This window comes from Panthera leo, chromosome E1, assembly GCF_018350215.1.
Source record: "Panthera leo isolate Ple1 chromosome E1, P.leo_Ple1_pat1.1, whole genome shotgun sequence".
In the NCBI taxonomy this organism is placed as follows: domain Eukaryota; kingdom Metazoa; phylum Chordata; class Mammalia; order Carnivora; family Felidae; genus Panthera; species Panthera leo.
In genome coordinates this window covers 19,996,522-20,010,504 of record NC_056692.1, presented here as the reverse complement: position 1 = coordinate 20,010,504, position 13,983 = coordinate 19,996,522, and the positions used below count along the sequence as shown (strand labels likewise).

The following is a 13,983-nucleotide window of genomic DNA, read 5'->3' as shown; positions in this document are numbered from 1 at the left end:
TAGGGCTTGAACTCACAACCTCGAGATCAAGAGAGTCACACGCTCCAATGACTGAGTCAGCTGGGCACTGCTCCTTTTTTTTTTTTTTTTTTTTTTAAAGAAGTCCTAAAGCAAGCAAAGTAATTTAGTGATTAAATAGTAAGTACTAGAGTAAGTACTAGAGTAAATAGTAAGTAGGCACCTGGGTAGCTCAGTCGGTTAAGCGTCTGACTTCGGCTCAGGTCATGATCTCACAGTTCATGAGTTCAAGCCTCATGTTGGGCTCTGTGCTGATCACTCAGAGCCTGGAGCTGCTTCAGATTCTATGTTTCCCTCTCTCTGCCCCTCCCCAATTCATGCTCTGCTCTCTCTCTCTCTCTCTCAAAAATAAACATTAAAAAAAAAAAAAAGGTAAGTACTAGGGATGCCTGGTTGGCTCACTTAGTTAAGTGTCTGACTTCAGCTCAGGTCATGGTCTCAGAGTTCATAAGTTTGAGCCCCATATCAGGCTCTGGGCTGACAGCTTGGAGCCTGCTTTGGAGATCCTCTGTCCCCGTCTCTCTCTGCCCCTCCGCAGCTTGTGTTCTCTCTCACTCTCAAAATAAATAAACAAACATTAAGAAACAAAAAAAAAGTAAGTACCAGTGGGTAGAAAAATTTTAAATTATTAAGTGATACAAATGTGCTTCTATTATCATATAACATAAACAAGCTGACAACTGTTTTATCTATTATTTGGGGAAGGGAATAAAGGCAGATAAGTTAAAGAACGAATTTAGAACTCAACAAATTCTCAAATGCAGAACTCTTTCTACATGCCTGATAACAAAACTAATCTAGAACTTACCTCTGCAAACAGGCCAATTCAAGGAGGGTAATGATTTAACTACTACTTGTCATTTGCCATCTCTCTCCTTCCTTTTCATTATTATGGAACCCAACTTAGTAAATTTGGGACAGACAACTGCAAGATGGAGGCTTTATGTGGAGTGTGAGGTGGGGGCAGATACAAATGAGACAAGAGTCATAAATGATTATTTGCTGCTAGAGAAAAAGGAACACCTATCTTTGAACACTTTTTTGGAGGACTATTAAATTAACCCTACAGCGCCACCCACAAGAGGATATTCATTACCTGAGTAATCTACGATGTGTGTTGGAACTCTCTCAGGGGTAACATCAGCTGGAATGGTAATTTCTTCTGCCCGTGGAGGAACCTTCATTAGCAAACAAATAAAGGAAAAAACCCTTTGGATATTATCAACCAAACTTGTTAACAGAGCATGTAAATTCATCTGTATTAGCCCCTTTCACCCATACCTGCCCTTTCAAGATTTATTACACTTTTAAATGCTTATTTTTTGTGCTTTACCAGAGTCAAGTATATACACGTTTTTGTTTTTTTTTAAATTCTTTTGAGAGACAGACACACACACACACACACACACACACACACACACACACACACAGAGTTCGAGTAGGGGAGGGGCAGAGAGAAAGAGTGGAGACACAGAATCAGAAGTAGGCTGTAGGCTCCAGGCTCCAAGCTATCAGCACAAACCCAATGCGGGACTTGAACTTACGAGCCATGAGATTATGACCTGAGCAGAAGTTGGATGCTTAACCAACTGAGCCACCCATATGCCCCGGGATTCAAGTATATATTAAAAGCTACGTGATAAAATATTTCTTTTAAAAAAGCATGTACAGGGGTGCCTGGGTGGCTCAGTCGGTTCAGCGTCCGACTTCGACTCAGGTCATGATCTCGCAGTCCGTGAGTTCGAGCCCCGCGTCAGGCTCTGTGCTGACAGCTCAGAGCCTGGAGCCTGTTTCAGATTCTGTGTCTCCCTCTCTCTCTGACCCTCCCCCGTTCATGCTCTGTCTCTCTCTGTCTCAAAAATAAATAAACGTTAAAAAAAATTAAAAAAATTAAAAAAATAAAAAAGCATGTACATTGCTACCTGTGTGGGCATAATGCATATTAAGGATACTTCAGATCTGATGCAGCCTAAAACAATACTTAATTTGGTGTTTCAAACATTTGATTTTTAAAATGCTGTTTTCATTCTATTTTGTTGAAAGTTTAAGATGCTATACAAATGAGGAACTATGTTAATCCAAAGCAATTCTCAAATAAAATAATAAATGATCAAAATTCATTTCTTCTAGAAGATAACTGGCTACATAGGCCTTGCTTAATGAATCCATTTTTTAGAAAGACTATGATTTTTTTAATACATTAAAAATGCTTTATCCACACCCAAGAGGACAGTGCTAAAATGACAAGTCTAAACTAAGTTAAACAATCAGAGAAAACATTTAGGTATTATACTCTGAGTAATCAGATGACAATATGTTTCATTTCACAAATTAAGTACTTACTTATTTAGCTATCTTACTTAAGAACGGAAAAAAGCAAAAGAAACAATGAATGGTCATGTGGTATTTGTAGCTGCTGAGAACACTACCACATAATGTATCAAACTCCTGTCTGAACAGTGAATTTATGCATTTCTAACTAAACAAGAGTAGAAAAAAAAGGGAAAAATGCAAATTGTGGAGCTAATAGTACCAACTATGTGAAGACACAGAATAAAGGAGAAATAACGTTCACCCCATTTGCATCAATAGCATTTCCCAAAACAAAATTCTAACTTTATGTAAGGCCTTAGCCAGCAGTCCCTCATCCTGGAACGTCCAGAATATAAATAAATATATTGCAAGTAATAATAAAACCACCTTACTTTTGGTGGCACTCTACTATTATTAAGCAATTCTCATTTGAGACACAACAATCCTTTGAGTTTAGGTAAAGGTGGAATGAATTAGTTTCTTCACCTGTAAAATGATGCAATGGATAGTATTAAAGATTCTCAAATACATGTGTCAGAATCCTAGTGGTTCTAATGCCTCAAAGACTGGAGAGTGGCAGATGGAAGGCAGGCAGGAAACCAGCAGACCTTTTACCCTTACTTCAAACTAAAGGAATACTCACCTGTTTTATATTTAAGAAAGGATTAACAGCTTAGATGATCTCTAATAATCCCTTCCAGCTCCCATTTTACAGATGAGACAACTAAGGCACAGAGATGAGAAACGTCCTAGCCAAGATCAGAGTAGGAAAAGCAGGAGCACCTGATGGCTCAGTCAGTTAAGCATCCAACTCTTGATTTTTGGCTCAGGTCATGATCTCACGGTTCGTGAGTTCAAGCCCCATGCTGGGCTCTGTGCTGATGGTACGAAGCCTGCTTGGGATTCTCTCTCCCTCTCTTTCTGCCCCTCCCCTGTTTGTGTGTGCACGAACATGCTTACTCTCTCTCTGTCCCTCTCTCTCTCAAAATAAACTAAAAAAAGGAAGGAAGCAAGGAAGGAAGAAAAAGAAAGAAAGAAAGAAAGAAAGAAAGAAAGAAAGAAAGAAAGAAGAAAGAAAGAAAGAAAGAAAGAAAGAAAGAAAGAAAGAAAGAAAAAGAAAGAAAGAGAAAAAGCAATGGGGCGCATGGGTGGCTCAGTCAATTAAGCATCCGACTCGGGCTCAGGTCTTTATCTCACAGTTTGTGAGTTTGAGCCTCGTGTCAGGCTCTGTGCTGACAGCTCAGAGCCTGGAGCCTGCTTCAGAGTCTGTGTCTCCCTCTCTCTCTGCCCCTCCCCTGCTCGCACTCTGTCTCAAAAATGAATAAACTTCAAAAATAAAAATAAAAAAAAAAAGAAATAGAAAACGTAGGAAGAACAAAGGACTTAGGTGGGCTCAGATCTAGTTTGATTCTTTCTCCTGCACTATATTTCAGGGATGTCTTGTATAACTAATATGAGCCTTTTTAAAGTCATAACTGTCAGGAAGGAAACACATCCAAAAAAAGAGCAGAATTTATTTCATTTTAACTCAATTTTGATAAATTTAAAAGATTTTAAATATAGAAAAGATAAAAATGTTTACCTCTTCTGGGAATTCTTCACTGACCAGGGACATAATCAGTGATGTCTTCCCAACTCTAGCTGTGAAAACAAACATCATTATTTTAATAAAGTGTTTAGGTTCTATATAAACTCAAATTCAGCAACCACACAGCAAAGTCTGTTATTCATTAGACAAAATCAGAGTTATCCAAATCACCAAGTTTTACAATACTTAAAGCACAGCTCTTGTTTTTTGCTTAGAAAAGTTACACATCCCTTTAAAACAAAAAAAATTACCAAAATACAACGGAAAAGTTAAAATCTCCCCAAATATCCCCCTTTACCAGTTTAATACATGTAGACTCCCAGATTTTTTCCACACTTACAGTAACATACTATAATTCCCCATACAACTTACTAGTAGAATCATAGTATTTATACTATTTTACAGTCTTCCCTTATCATTTAATTATGCACTTGGGCCATATTCCATGTCAATATGTAAAATCTCCTGGGGGTGGGGGGAAAGGTGAAGGTAAAGTTATTTTTTTTTTAATTTTTTTTTTTTTAACGTTTATTTATTTTTGAGACAGAGAGAGACAGAGCATGAACAGGGGAGGGTCAGAGAGAGAGGGAGACACAGAATCTGAAACAGGCTCCAGGCTCTGAGCTGTCAGCACAGAGCCCGACGCGGGGCTCAAACTCACGGACCGTGAGATCATGACCTGAGCCGAAGTCGGACGCTCAACCGACCAAGCCACCCAGGTGCCCCAAGGTAAAGTTATTTAATGGATACAGAGGTTTTGCTGGGGATGATGAAAAAATTTTCGATGTAGAAAGTGCTGATGGTTATACAACACTGAATGTATTTAATGCCCCTTAAGTGTACTCTCAAAAATGGTTAAAATGTCAAATAATACGTCTTATATATTTTGTCACAATTTTTAAAAACAGCAACAGGAAATCCATTTTATATTAACATTAAAAATCTTATATTATTTCTTGACAGCTGTATAAGAATCTATTGTAAGATATGTCATAATTTATTAATGCAGTGTCCTAACAATGAACACTGCTCAAGTTTTCACCTTTATAAACAATGCTGCAATGAACATTTCTACAGGATAAATTCCTAGAAGTGGAACTCAAGTTAGCATGCATAATCTCTTTTATTTTTAATAAATATTGTTAAATTACCTCTAAAAAAACCCCAAAACTAATTTACATCCTCACCAGTAGAAGACCAGAGTGTCTGCTTTGGGTATCCTTAGTTTTTGTCTTTCATGGGGAATCATATTGAAAGGCTTAGAAGAGCAAGAGTAACTTCCTGGTTACATTACTAACCTCACAAGATTTTCAATGCACAAACTTAAAAATCTTAATTTTCATTCTGAAATTTTACTTCCATTCCCATCACTTTCTGGTCATCTACATTCAACTGCTTATCAACTGAACTCTTTCGTGATCCTAGAGGAAAACAGTCCACCTACCTATTCATCTCTGCCATAATGGCAAATTACTTTCCAAAGGTAAAGTCTAGATATGAAAGAACTGGAAAATTTTAAAGCGAAGAAAAGTCACATTCCTTTTTTAAATGACTAAAAGAAAGGGTGACTAACAACACAAGTCAAGTCTCTGGAAAATGATGAACGGCTGGAAAGAAGAGTACTGGTCCTACAACTCAGAGGATGTGCCACTAACAAGTTGCGTGCGCTAGTGGAGGGCCAGAGTGGAGGGTTCGAGGATCTTTTCAGTTTACTTGTGTGAGAAGGCTTGGGCCTTTTTCAAGTAGCTAACCGTGAGATAACATTTCCCTGAGTTCCGACCATGGTAGTGAGTCCAGAACCCATCATCACACAACGGCTAGAATCCAGTTATCCATGTGAGTTCATCCAGCTCCCTGCAAACATTTGCAGGTGCAGAACCCGGGACCCAGAAACAGTGATTTTCTCAAGGTCTCACTAAACAATGAGTTGCAGACTTAAGAGAATAGCCCATCCTCTGATGACTAAGCCAGTGTTCTTTCTCTTTATTATGACATAGTTTTAAAAAATATTGTTAACACACAATACAGAAAAGGAATAATGGCCTCTAAAGTCAGCAAGCACTACATATACAAATACTATGTAAATTAATTAAAATATCCACTGATTCACTGGTGACTAATCCAACAGCTCTGGTTCCTTTTTTTTTTTTTTTTTTTTTGTAATTTATTTTGAGAAAGTATCACTTACAGAAAAATTGCAAAAATAGCACAAAGGAGTCACGTCTATTCTGTAACCCAAATCCCCAAATGTTAACATTTTACCACATTTGCATTATCGTTTCCTCCCTCTCCCACCCCCAACTCTCTGTATTTTTTAAACCATTTAAGAGTAGGTTGTGATGATGTCTCTTTACCCGTAAGCACCTTAGGATGTATTTCCTAAATACAAGTGCATTGTCTTATTCATCATAACCACAGTGTACTGTCAAGATCAGGAAATTAATTTAATACTAATACAATGCTGTTGTCTAGCCTGTTGACCTCATTCACATCTCACCATTTGTTCCATTACCATCTTTTACAAAAAAGAAAAATCTTTTTCTACCCCCAGGATCAAATGCAACATTTGGTTGTCATGTGTCTTTAGTCTCTAGCTTGGAAGAGTATCTTTCATGATCTAGACATTTTTGAAAAACCCAGACCATTTAATTTGTAGAATAGCTCTCAATTGGGTTTCTATAATGTTATCTCATGATTAATTTCAGATTTTGCATTTTGGGCAGGACTGCCCCAGAAATGATACTGTATCCTTCACAGTGCATCACAGCAGAAGGGAGATGATGTCAATTTGTCCCATTACTGGTGATGTTAACTATCGTCCCTTGGAGGAGGTGGTGTCTGCCAGGTTATTATTTTTCTCTTTGTAATTAAAAAGTAACCCGTGAGAAGATACATTGAGACCACGAAAATATTGTTTCTCATCAAACTTTTGCCTCCTAGTTTTAGCAGCCATTCATGATTCTAGTCTTGTGTTGCTACAGGGGTTGCTGGATGGTGATATTTCTATTTCTACCAACCCTTCTACATTACTTTGCATTCTACTTTAAGGAAACACTCCCATCTGATTTGTAACAGCACGGTCTTGTGGACTCCTACATTATTCCACGTGTTATAATCCACTACTGTCATTATCTGGAGGCTCAAATTGTTCCATTTTACTTTCAAAAAGGGCATTTATGCAGGTATAAATCAGCATTACTATATGATCCATTTTATAAATGAATATGTACTCACACCAAAAAAAACAAAAACAAACAAACAAAAAAACCCAGAAAGGATATATACACCAACAGCAGTTATCTCTGAAGTAAATGTAACTTTTTTTGTGTTTTGTGCTTTCACATATTTTCCCAATTTTCTACAACAAAAATATACAATTTTTGCTACTAGAAAATGTTAACAAGTACTATTTTACAGTCATAATTTTTAGCAGTAAAAATTGGCATGTTCTAAATTTATAGATGGCCACTGAAATTTACCTACTGACATGTAAAATGCATTCTTTCATCCCTTCAACAAATATTTCTTGAGCACTTCTATATACCAGGTACTATCCCAGGGTGCCACGGATACCACTGATCATAGCACTAGGTATCCCTATTTTTTATATATATTTTTAAATTTTTATTATTTATTATTATTTTTAGAGAAAGAACACAAGCGGGGAAGAGGGGCAGAAGGAGAGGGGCAGAGGAAGAGAAAGAGAGAGAGAGAGAGAGAGAGAGAATGAATGAATGAATGAATGAATCTATCTTAAGCAGGCTCCATGCTCAGCACAGAGCCCGACACAGGGCTCAATCCCACAACCCTGGGATCATGACCTGAGCCGAAATTAACAGTTTGACACTCCACCGACTGAGCCACACAGGCACCCCCTCACGGAGATTATATTTCAACAGATTTAAGAGATTTTCACCAATAAGAGATTTTCACATCAGGATAAAAAGCAAAAATTTAAAAACTAGCCATCCTTGATTCACCCTTCCTCTATACTGAACACTTAAACTCTGTCAAAACTTCCTTTGAAAATTTTTTTATCAAAAAATTTGTTGATGTTTATTCAATTTTTGAGAGAGTGAGAGAGACAGAGTACAAGCGGAGGAGGGGCAGAGAGAGGGAGACACAGAATCGAAAGCAAGCTCCAGGCTCTGAGCTGTCAGCACAGAGCCCCACATGGGGCTCAAACCCACAAACCGCGAGATCATGACCTGAGCCGAAGTTGGAAGCTTAACCAACTGAGCCATCCAAGCGCCCCTCCTTTGAAATTTTAAATATTCACTCCTTCCTCTCTGTTCCCACTTTTCCCTAATTATGGGACTCTTACTGAAACACCTCTCTATTCCCAACTTTCTCCCCGCCTCCTCCAATCTCTCCTCTTACTAAAATCTATCAACAATACAAATGCCACTCCATCTTTTCATTTTCTCAGCTCATCAAAAGCCTTGACTCTCAATTACCTACCACATCGAGGCGAAACTCCTCTGCTGGCCTTTGAAAATCATGCAATTCATAATTTAACCTCACTTCATCTACCCAACCTCATTGCTCACTATTCCCATACACACAATTTGCTCACATAAGGCCATTCTGCTCTGTGCAAGCACAAACAAGCTATGATGAATCTTGCCTCCTCACAAGGTTTTCTTCATCTAAAACATCAGTCCCTCTCTCCCCTCGACTTTTCCAAATGTTAACCAACTCTGGAGGACAGCTCAAATTCTGCCTCATCCTTAAAGACATCCCAGGACTACTGTAGACCTCCTTTCCCCCTCTGAACTACTTCCGTGCCACCTAACCTACATCAAACAGTTATGAATGGAAGGTGCATACTTCACATGTATGTGTCTACATTAACACAATAATCTAATATTTGAAAACCCTTGGATAATGAACTGAATTTTCTAATTTTATATGAATGGGAGAAAGACTTCTAGCACATCGACCAGACTGACTTCTTTTTTTTTTCTTTTTTTTTTTTTTTAATTTTTTTTAACATTTATTTATTTTTGAGACAGAGAGAGACAGAGCATGAACAGGGGAGGGGCAGAGAGAGAGGGAGACACAGAATCTGAAACAGGCTCCAGGCTCTGAGCTGTCAGCACAGAGCCCGACGCGGGGCTTGAACTCACGGACTGTGAGATCATGACCTGAGCCGAAGTCGGACGCTTAACCGACCAAGCCACCCAGACGCCCCCAGACTGACTTCATTTGACTTGCTTTCACCTCGCCCAAGCACAACAGCATTGCTACTGCTTCAGCACTGCCATTTAGGAAATTAAGTTCCACCTCGTGGAGCATCTATCCCATTCAAAGCTCAACAACAACTGCAAAGCTGTGAATGCTAGGGGGAAAAAAAATTCTAAAATTACTTTTTTCGATTTGTCTTTAATAGAAAATAATTAATGTTGAAATTTCAAATAATATCAAAGGAGGGTGTGATATAACAAAGAATCCATCTGGTCTTCATCCCCACACAGTTCCTGGCAGAAAGCTTCAAAACGCCTTGGAAGTTCCCATGTGATAGGAGTGTGTTTTGTTATAGTCTCTTTCAACCATACTTGAGTTATCCTAATGAGGTGACTCATTAGGGAGAAGGGAGGGCCTAGATAGGCCCTAGATAGGAGGATGGGGATTGGTTGCCACACAAACTACCCATGTGATTAGCGGGTTGGAACTTCCAGCTCCACCCCAAAACCTATCAGTGTGGTGGAGGGCGGTGGGTAGAGGGAGCCCACAGATGGAGTTCAATCACACAGTCAAGGATATAATCAATTGTGCCTACATAATGAAGCCCCATGTAAAAACCCTGGACATCAAAGCTCAGGGGAGCTTCCTAGTTGGTGAACAGATTGGTGAACCAGGAAGGTGGTGCACTCTGACTCCACAGGGACAAATGGTCTTGGCTCAGGATCCTTCAACACCTTGCCCTATGTACCTCTTAATCTGGCTGTTCATTTGTATAACCCTGAGGATAGCACTTTCCCAAGTTCTGTGAGTTGTTCTAGTGAATTATCAAGTCTAAGGGCATTGTAGAAAGCCCCAAATTTGTAGTCAGCCAGGAAGAAGAGTGGATAGTCTGGGGACCACACTTGTAGCTGGTGTCTAAAGTAAGGGTAATCTTGTTGGGGACCTTGCCCTTTAACTTGTAGGATCTGATGCTAACCCAGGTGGTTAATGTCAAAACTGAAATGAATTGTAGAACGCCCAGTGTCAGACAATCATCAGAAAGAAGAGGGCATGACAGTTTTGTATTTATAAAAAGTAGGGATGGCTCAAAAAACTGAGAAACACTGTAACAGAACTATCCAAGAGTACAAGTTCCACTCTGGCATATTTTCCCGGGCCTGGACCAAACTAGAAAATAAACAAACAGGGGCGCCTGGGTGGCTCAGTCGGTTGAACACCCGACTTCGGCTCAGGTCATGATCTCACGGTCCGTGAGTTCGAGCCCCGCGTCGAGCTCTGTGATGACAGCTCGGAGCCTGGAGCCTGTTTCGGATTCTGTGTCTCCCTCTCTCTCTGCCCCTCCCCTGTTCATGCTCTGTCTCTCTCTGTCTCAAAAATAAATAAACGTTAAAAAAAAATTTTTTTAAAAAGAAAATAAACAAAAAAAGAAAACAAAACAAAACCCTGAAAGATCATGTAGAGAGTATTAACTTATGCTTCTCCATGACCCATCTTACTTGTGCAGACTCCTTCTATTAATTCATTTGAGAAGTATTCACCTGACTGCCTTCCAAGCACAAAACTTAATTTTAGATACTCTATGGGGATAATATGGAAAATGTATTAAACAAGATAAAATTGCTATGAAAGAAGTATGGATCAAGTATTATGTTCAATCACTCTTGAAAAACGGGAAGGTGGGCAGGGAAGGATGAGAAGAGAATACTTACTTTTCTCAGAAGTCTCTAAATATAGCAGAAAATTGAAAATCTCATAAAAGAAGCTTATAGTTTGGTCACAAGGAGGAAAAATTGAATAATCAGTTAAGACATGTATGTTTCTTAAGACAGTGTTGTGCCTGTGTAACAGGCAACCTTCTAGCACATCACTAGTGGTCTCCTGAAGGACTTCCTAGACCTTGGGGAAAACATTACTTTTCCTACCAGCTACTGAGTATCTCTAGAAAGACTAAGGAACAAATGTTTCATTATCACCCACAGGAAATTCCACAAGGGCAGAGAATGTGTCTTTCTTGTTCACTGTTGAATCTTAGCTCCTAGCAAATGCTCTTAGTAAATGGAGCTTATGGCTTAGCGGTTAAGAGCACAGATTTACAATTTAGGAAGAGTAGCTGGTTACTTTTGAGAGAAAGAGAAGGAAATGCAAGGGGTTTCAACTGATTGGTAATGTTTTATTTATTAAGCTAAGTGATGGGTATTTGTTATATTATTCTTTATACCTTTGATATAAATTTTTCACCAAAACAAAAGGAAAACAATACAGGCTTCAGAATCAGACAAGACTGGACTGAAACCTTAGTTCCAGTACTGACTAGCTGTGTTTCCTCAGGCAAGTAATCAAGCCTCAGTTTGTCCCTCTATATAGTGCTGAACAGCTTCAGCAGAATTGGTAAGAGAATTAAGACGACAGATATATAACGCTTAGGACGATACCTGACAAACATAAAATACACAAATGATAGTTGTTGCGATGATGATGAACACAGTTTAAATTAAAGGAGTTAAGGGAGTATGAGAGTGGGCCAGAAATTTCGGATTTGGGAATCAGCTAATTAGCAGTATAACCTTGTGTTGTCACTGACTCTCTCTGGGCCTCAATTTTCTCAACAGAAAGAACGAAAGAAAGAAAGAAAACAGAAAGAAAGAAAAAAGGACCAGATGCTATCAATGTGTACACTCTGTGAGTAATCTAAACTATTGTGTAGCACACCTAGAAGACTGGCCTGCAACAGATGAAAAAGCGCATATGACATGTACCTTACAGTACCCTAGTAATGTCAGACAGATCCCCAAGTTGTATCTGTTATCTATTTTAGTTGTGTATGGGAAAGTGATGGGTGAGGAACATTCATGTATCTGTAAGAACAAAGTGGGACTCAAGTGGGACCAAGCCAATATGGGGTCCAGAAATCTGTAGAACTTGCTGACTTATAATGAGCATTTTGTAACTTTTCTCCTTAAATAACTGCTTCCGTTATGGCCTTGTTTAGGGTCCCAGAAACGCCAAACCGTTTGCTAGCTCAGGGTAGTATTCATCTCAACATCCACAGTGGTCCATTCTAACTCCACATGACGATGCACAATGGAGGCAAAATAGCTTAACGTGAACCACGCCAATGCCCTTTATTCCAGCATCAGAAAACCTAGAACTTGGCCCTCCTGCCTATTTTTTACTCTTGGCAACTGAGGCTGCAGAGCAAGAGTGCATTTGGGAAAGAGCCCTAATCAAGTTCCTTGCAAAGGGCGGTGATGTCTGAGCTAAGACAACATACAGCAGAGTTCTGTCACCTGATAGCAGAATGCCTCTGCTGTGAAGTCCAATTGCATCTACCAGGCCCTGTATGTTATTTATTTTAGTAAGTGGTAAAACTCCCAGGTACTTAAAACAACAGACCTTTTAGAAGACCCAATGCTTGTACAATTCCTGTGACCTTTGAACTTCTGGGTCTTTTTCCCTAGTGTCTCCAAAATCCCACAACTACTGCCAGCACAGATGTTCCCAGAAACTGTTCCATTTCTGCAGGGCTCTCCGGGACATCTTACGTATCTCTACATTCTTATCCATGATCAACTATTTATTAAGAATGGGAAAAATGAGGGGCACCTGGGTGGCTCAGCTGGTTAAGCGTCCAACTCTTGATCTCGGCTCAGGTCATGATCTCACAATTCAAGAGATCAAGCCCCACATCGGTGGGCCTGCTTGGAATTCTCTCCCCCACCACCCCACCCCCAAAAGAAATAAACCTAAAAAAAAAAAAAAAAAAAAAAAAAGGAATGGGAAAAATGAATCAGATGTTCAATAACTCAGATGCTCATTGTTACCCAAAAGAAAAACAAGTCTCCCTCCTGCTTGGTCCTTGAGAAATTTGCCTGCCTTAATACCCTTAAGACCTTGATTCCCCTCAGATTCCCTTTTCAGAATTACCTTTTTAAAAATCTGCTTGTATCCCCCCACTCCAAAGCCCTGACAAGTCTCAGAAGAAATCTACCTAACTTTTAATCCATAGATCAAAATGTTAAACAAAAACGATCAAAATTAAGTCAAACACCAACATTAAGTGACTTATTAGTTTCCAAGAAAGCTAAAGACTATTGCTCCTTAATCACAACCACTTAGGCTCTCTTAGCAAAGTTCAGGCCTTCAACAGGTGTTCCGTGTTACTTTTGAAGTCCCCTCCCTCACCATGACCCTTACGTGTCATCCATTCTTCCTCATCTTTCTGCTTAAAACTCAGGAGAACACCCCTTTTCCGAGCCATCGTCCCTTTCTTCTTTTCCCAGCAATATTTCCAGAAAAGAAAGCCCAACATTCTGAGGCAATTCAGATTTCTTCACAGCTCAGCTCAACAAGGCAGTTCTGGCTGCCTGTGCAGCAGCAGGCTCCTGCCAAAACACAAACCTGCCACCAGGTCTACTCCGACATGGCAGGCCTCAGAGACAGAAAAGGAACCCCCACCCCCAGCAGGAGAAGGGCACTGTAAACACTGCAACAATTAAAGAGCTTTATGATGCTTGATGATACAGACAGTGGTACCAAAAAGTAAGAAGCATTCCATTTAAGTTATTTATATGGGTACTATCATTTAGAGTATGGCATTTTCATTTATTTATTCATTCGTATTGTGCCTCACCCATTAAAGAATCTGATGCAGGTTAGTACTCACTACAATAAAACAACTGAATCTAGTTTCTGAAGTAATTGTATAACAGGCCTTTTAAAAATCAAACACGAATTTCCTTCACATAAAAATCCAAGAGTGATTTCCTCTTTTAAAAAAAAAAAAGTTTAAAATTAGAGCGAGACACATTATAGTGAATTTAGGAGAAAATGAGCACATTTTCATTAGTATCATTTTGGGTTTCCGTTTGGAAGAGCAG

At 39.2% G+C, this 13,983-nt stretch overlaps 1 protein-coding gene across 9 annotated transcripts in view; it reads right to left on the bottom strand.

Moving 5' to 3' along the window:
• RHOT1 (ras homolog family member T1) overlaps nt 1-13,983 on the bottom strand; it is a 90,977-nt gene that overhangs the window by 68,975 nt on the left and 8,019 nt on the right. For all 9 annotated transcript variants that reach the window (XR_006196358.1, XR_006196359.1, XM_042914883.1 and 6 more), the window contains exons 2-3: nt 3,914-3,972; nt 1,115-1,196 (exon numbers count right to left, since the gene is read on the bottom strand). Coding sequence is in view for 7 of the 9 variants with exons in the window: in XM_042914883.1 (XP_042770817.1) it covers nt 1,115-1,196; nt 3,914-3,972 (141 nt within the window). In the remaining 2 variants the exon portion in view is untranslated. The remainder of the gene's footprint in view (nt 1-1,114; nt 1,197-3,913; nt 3,973-13,983) is intronic.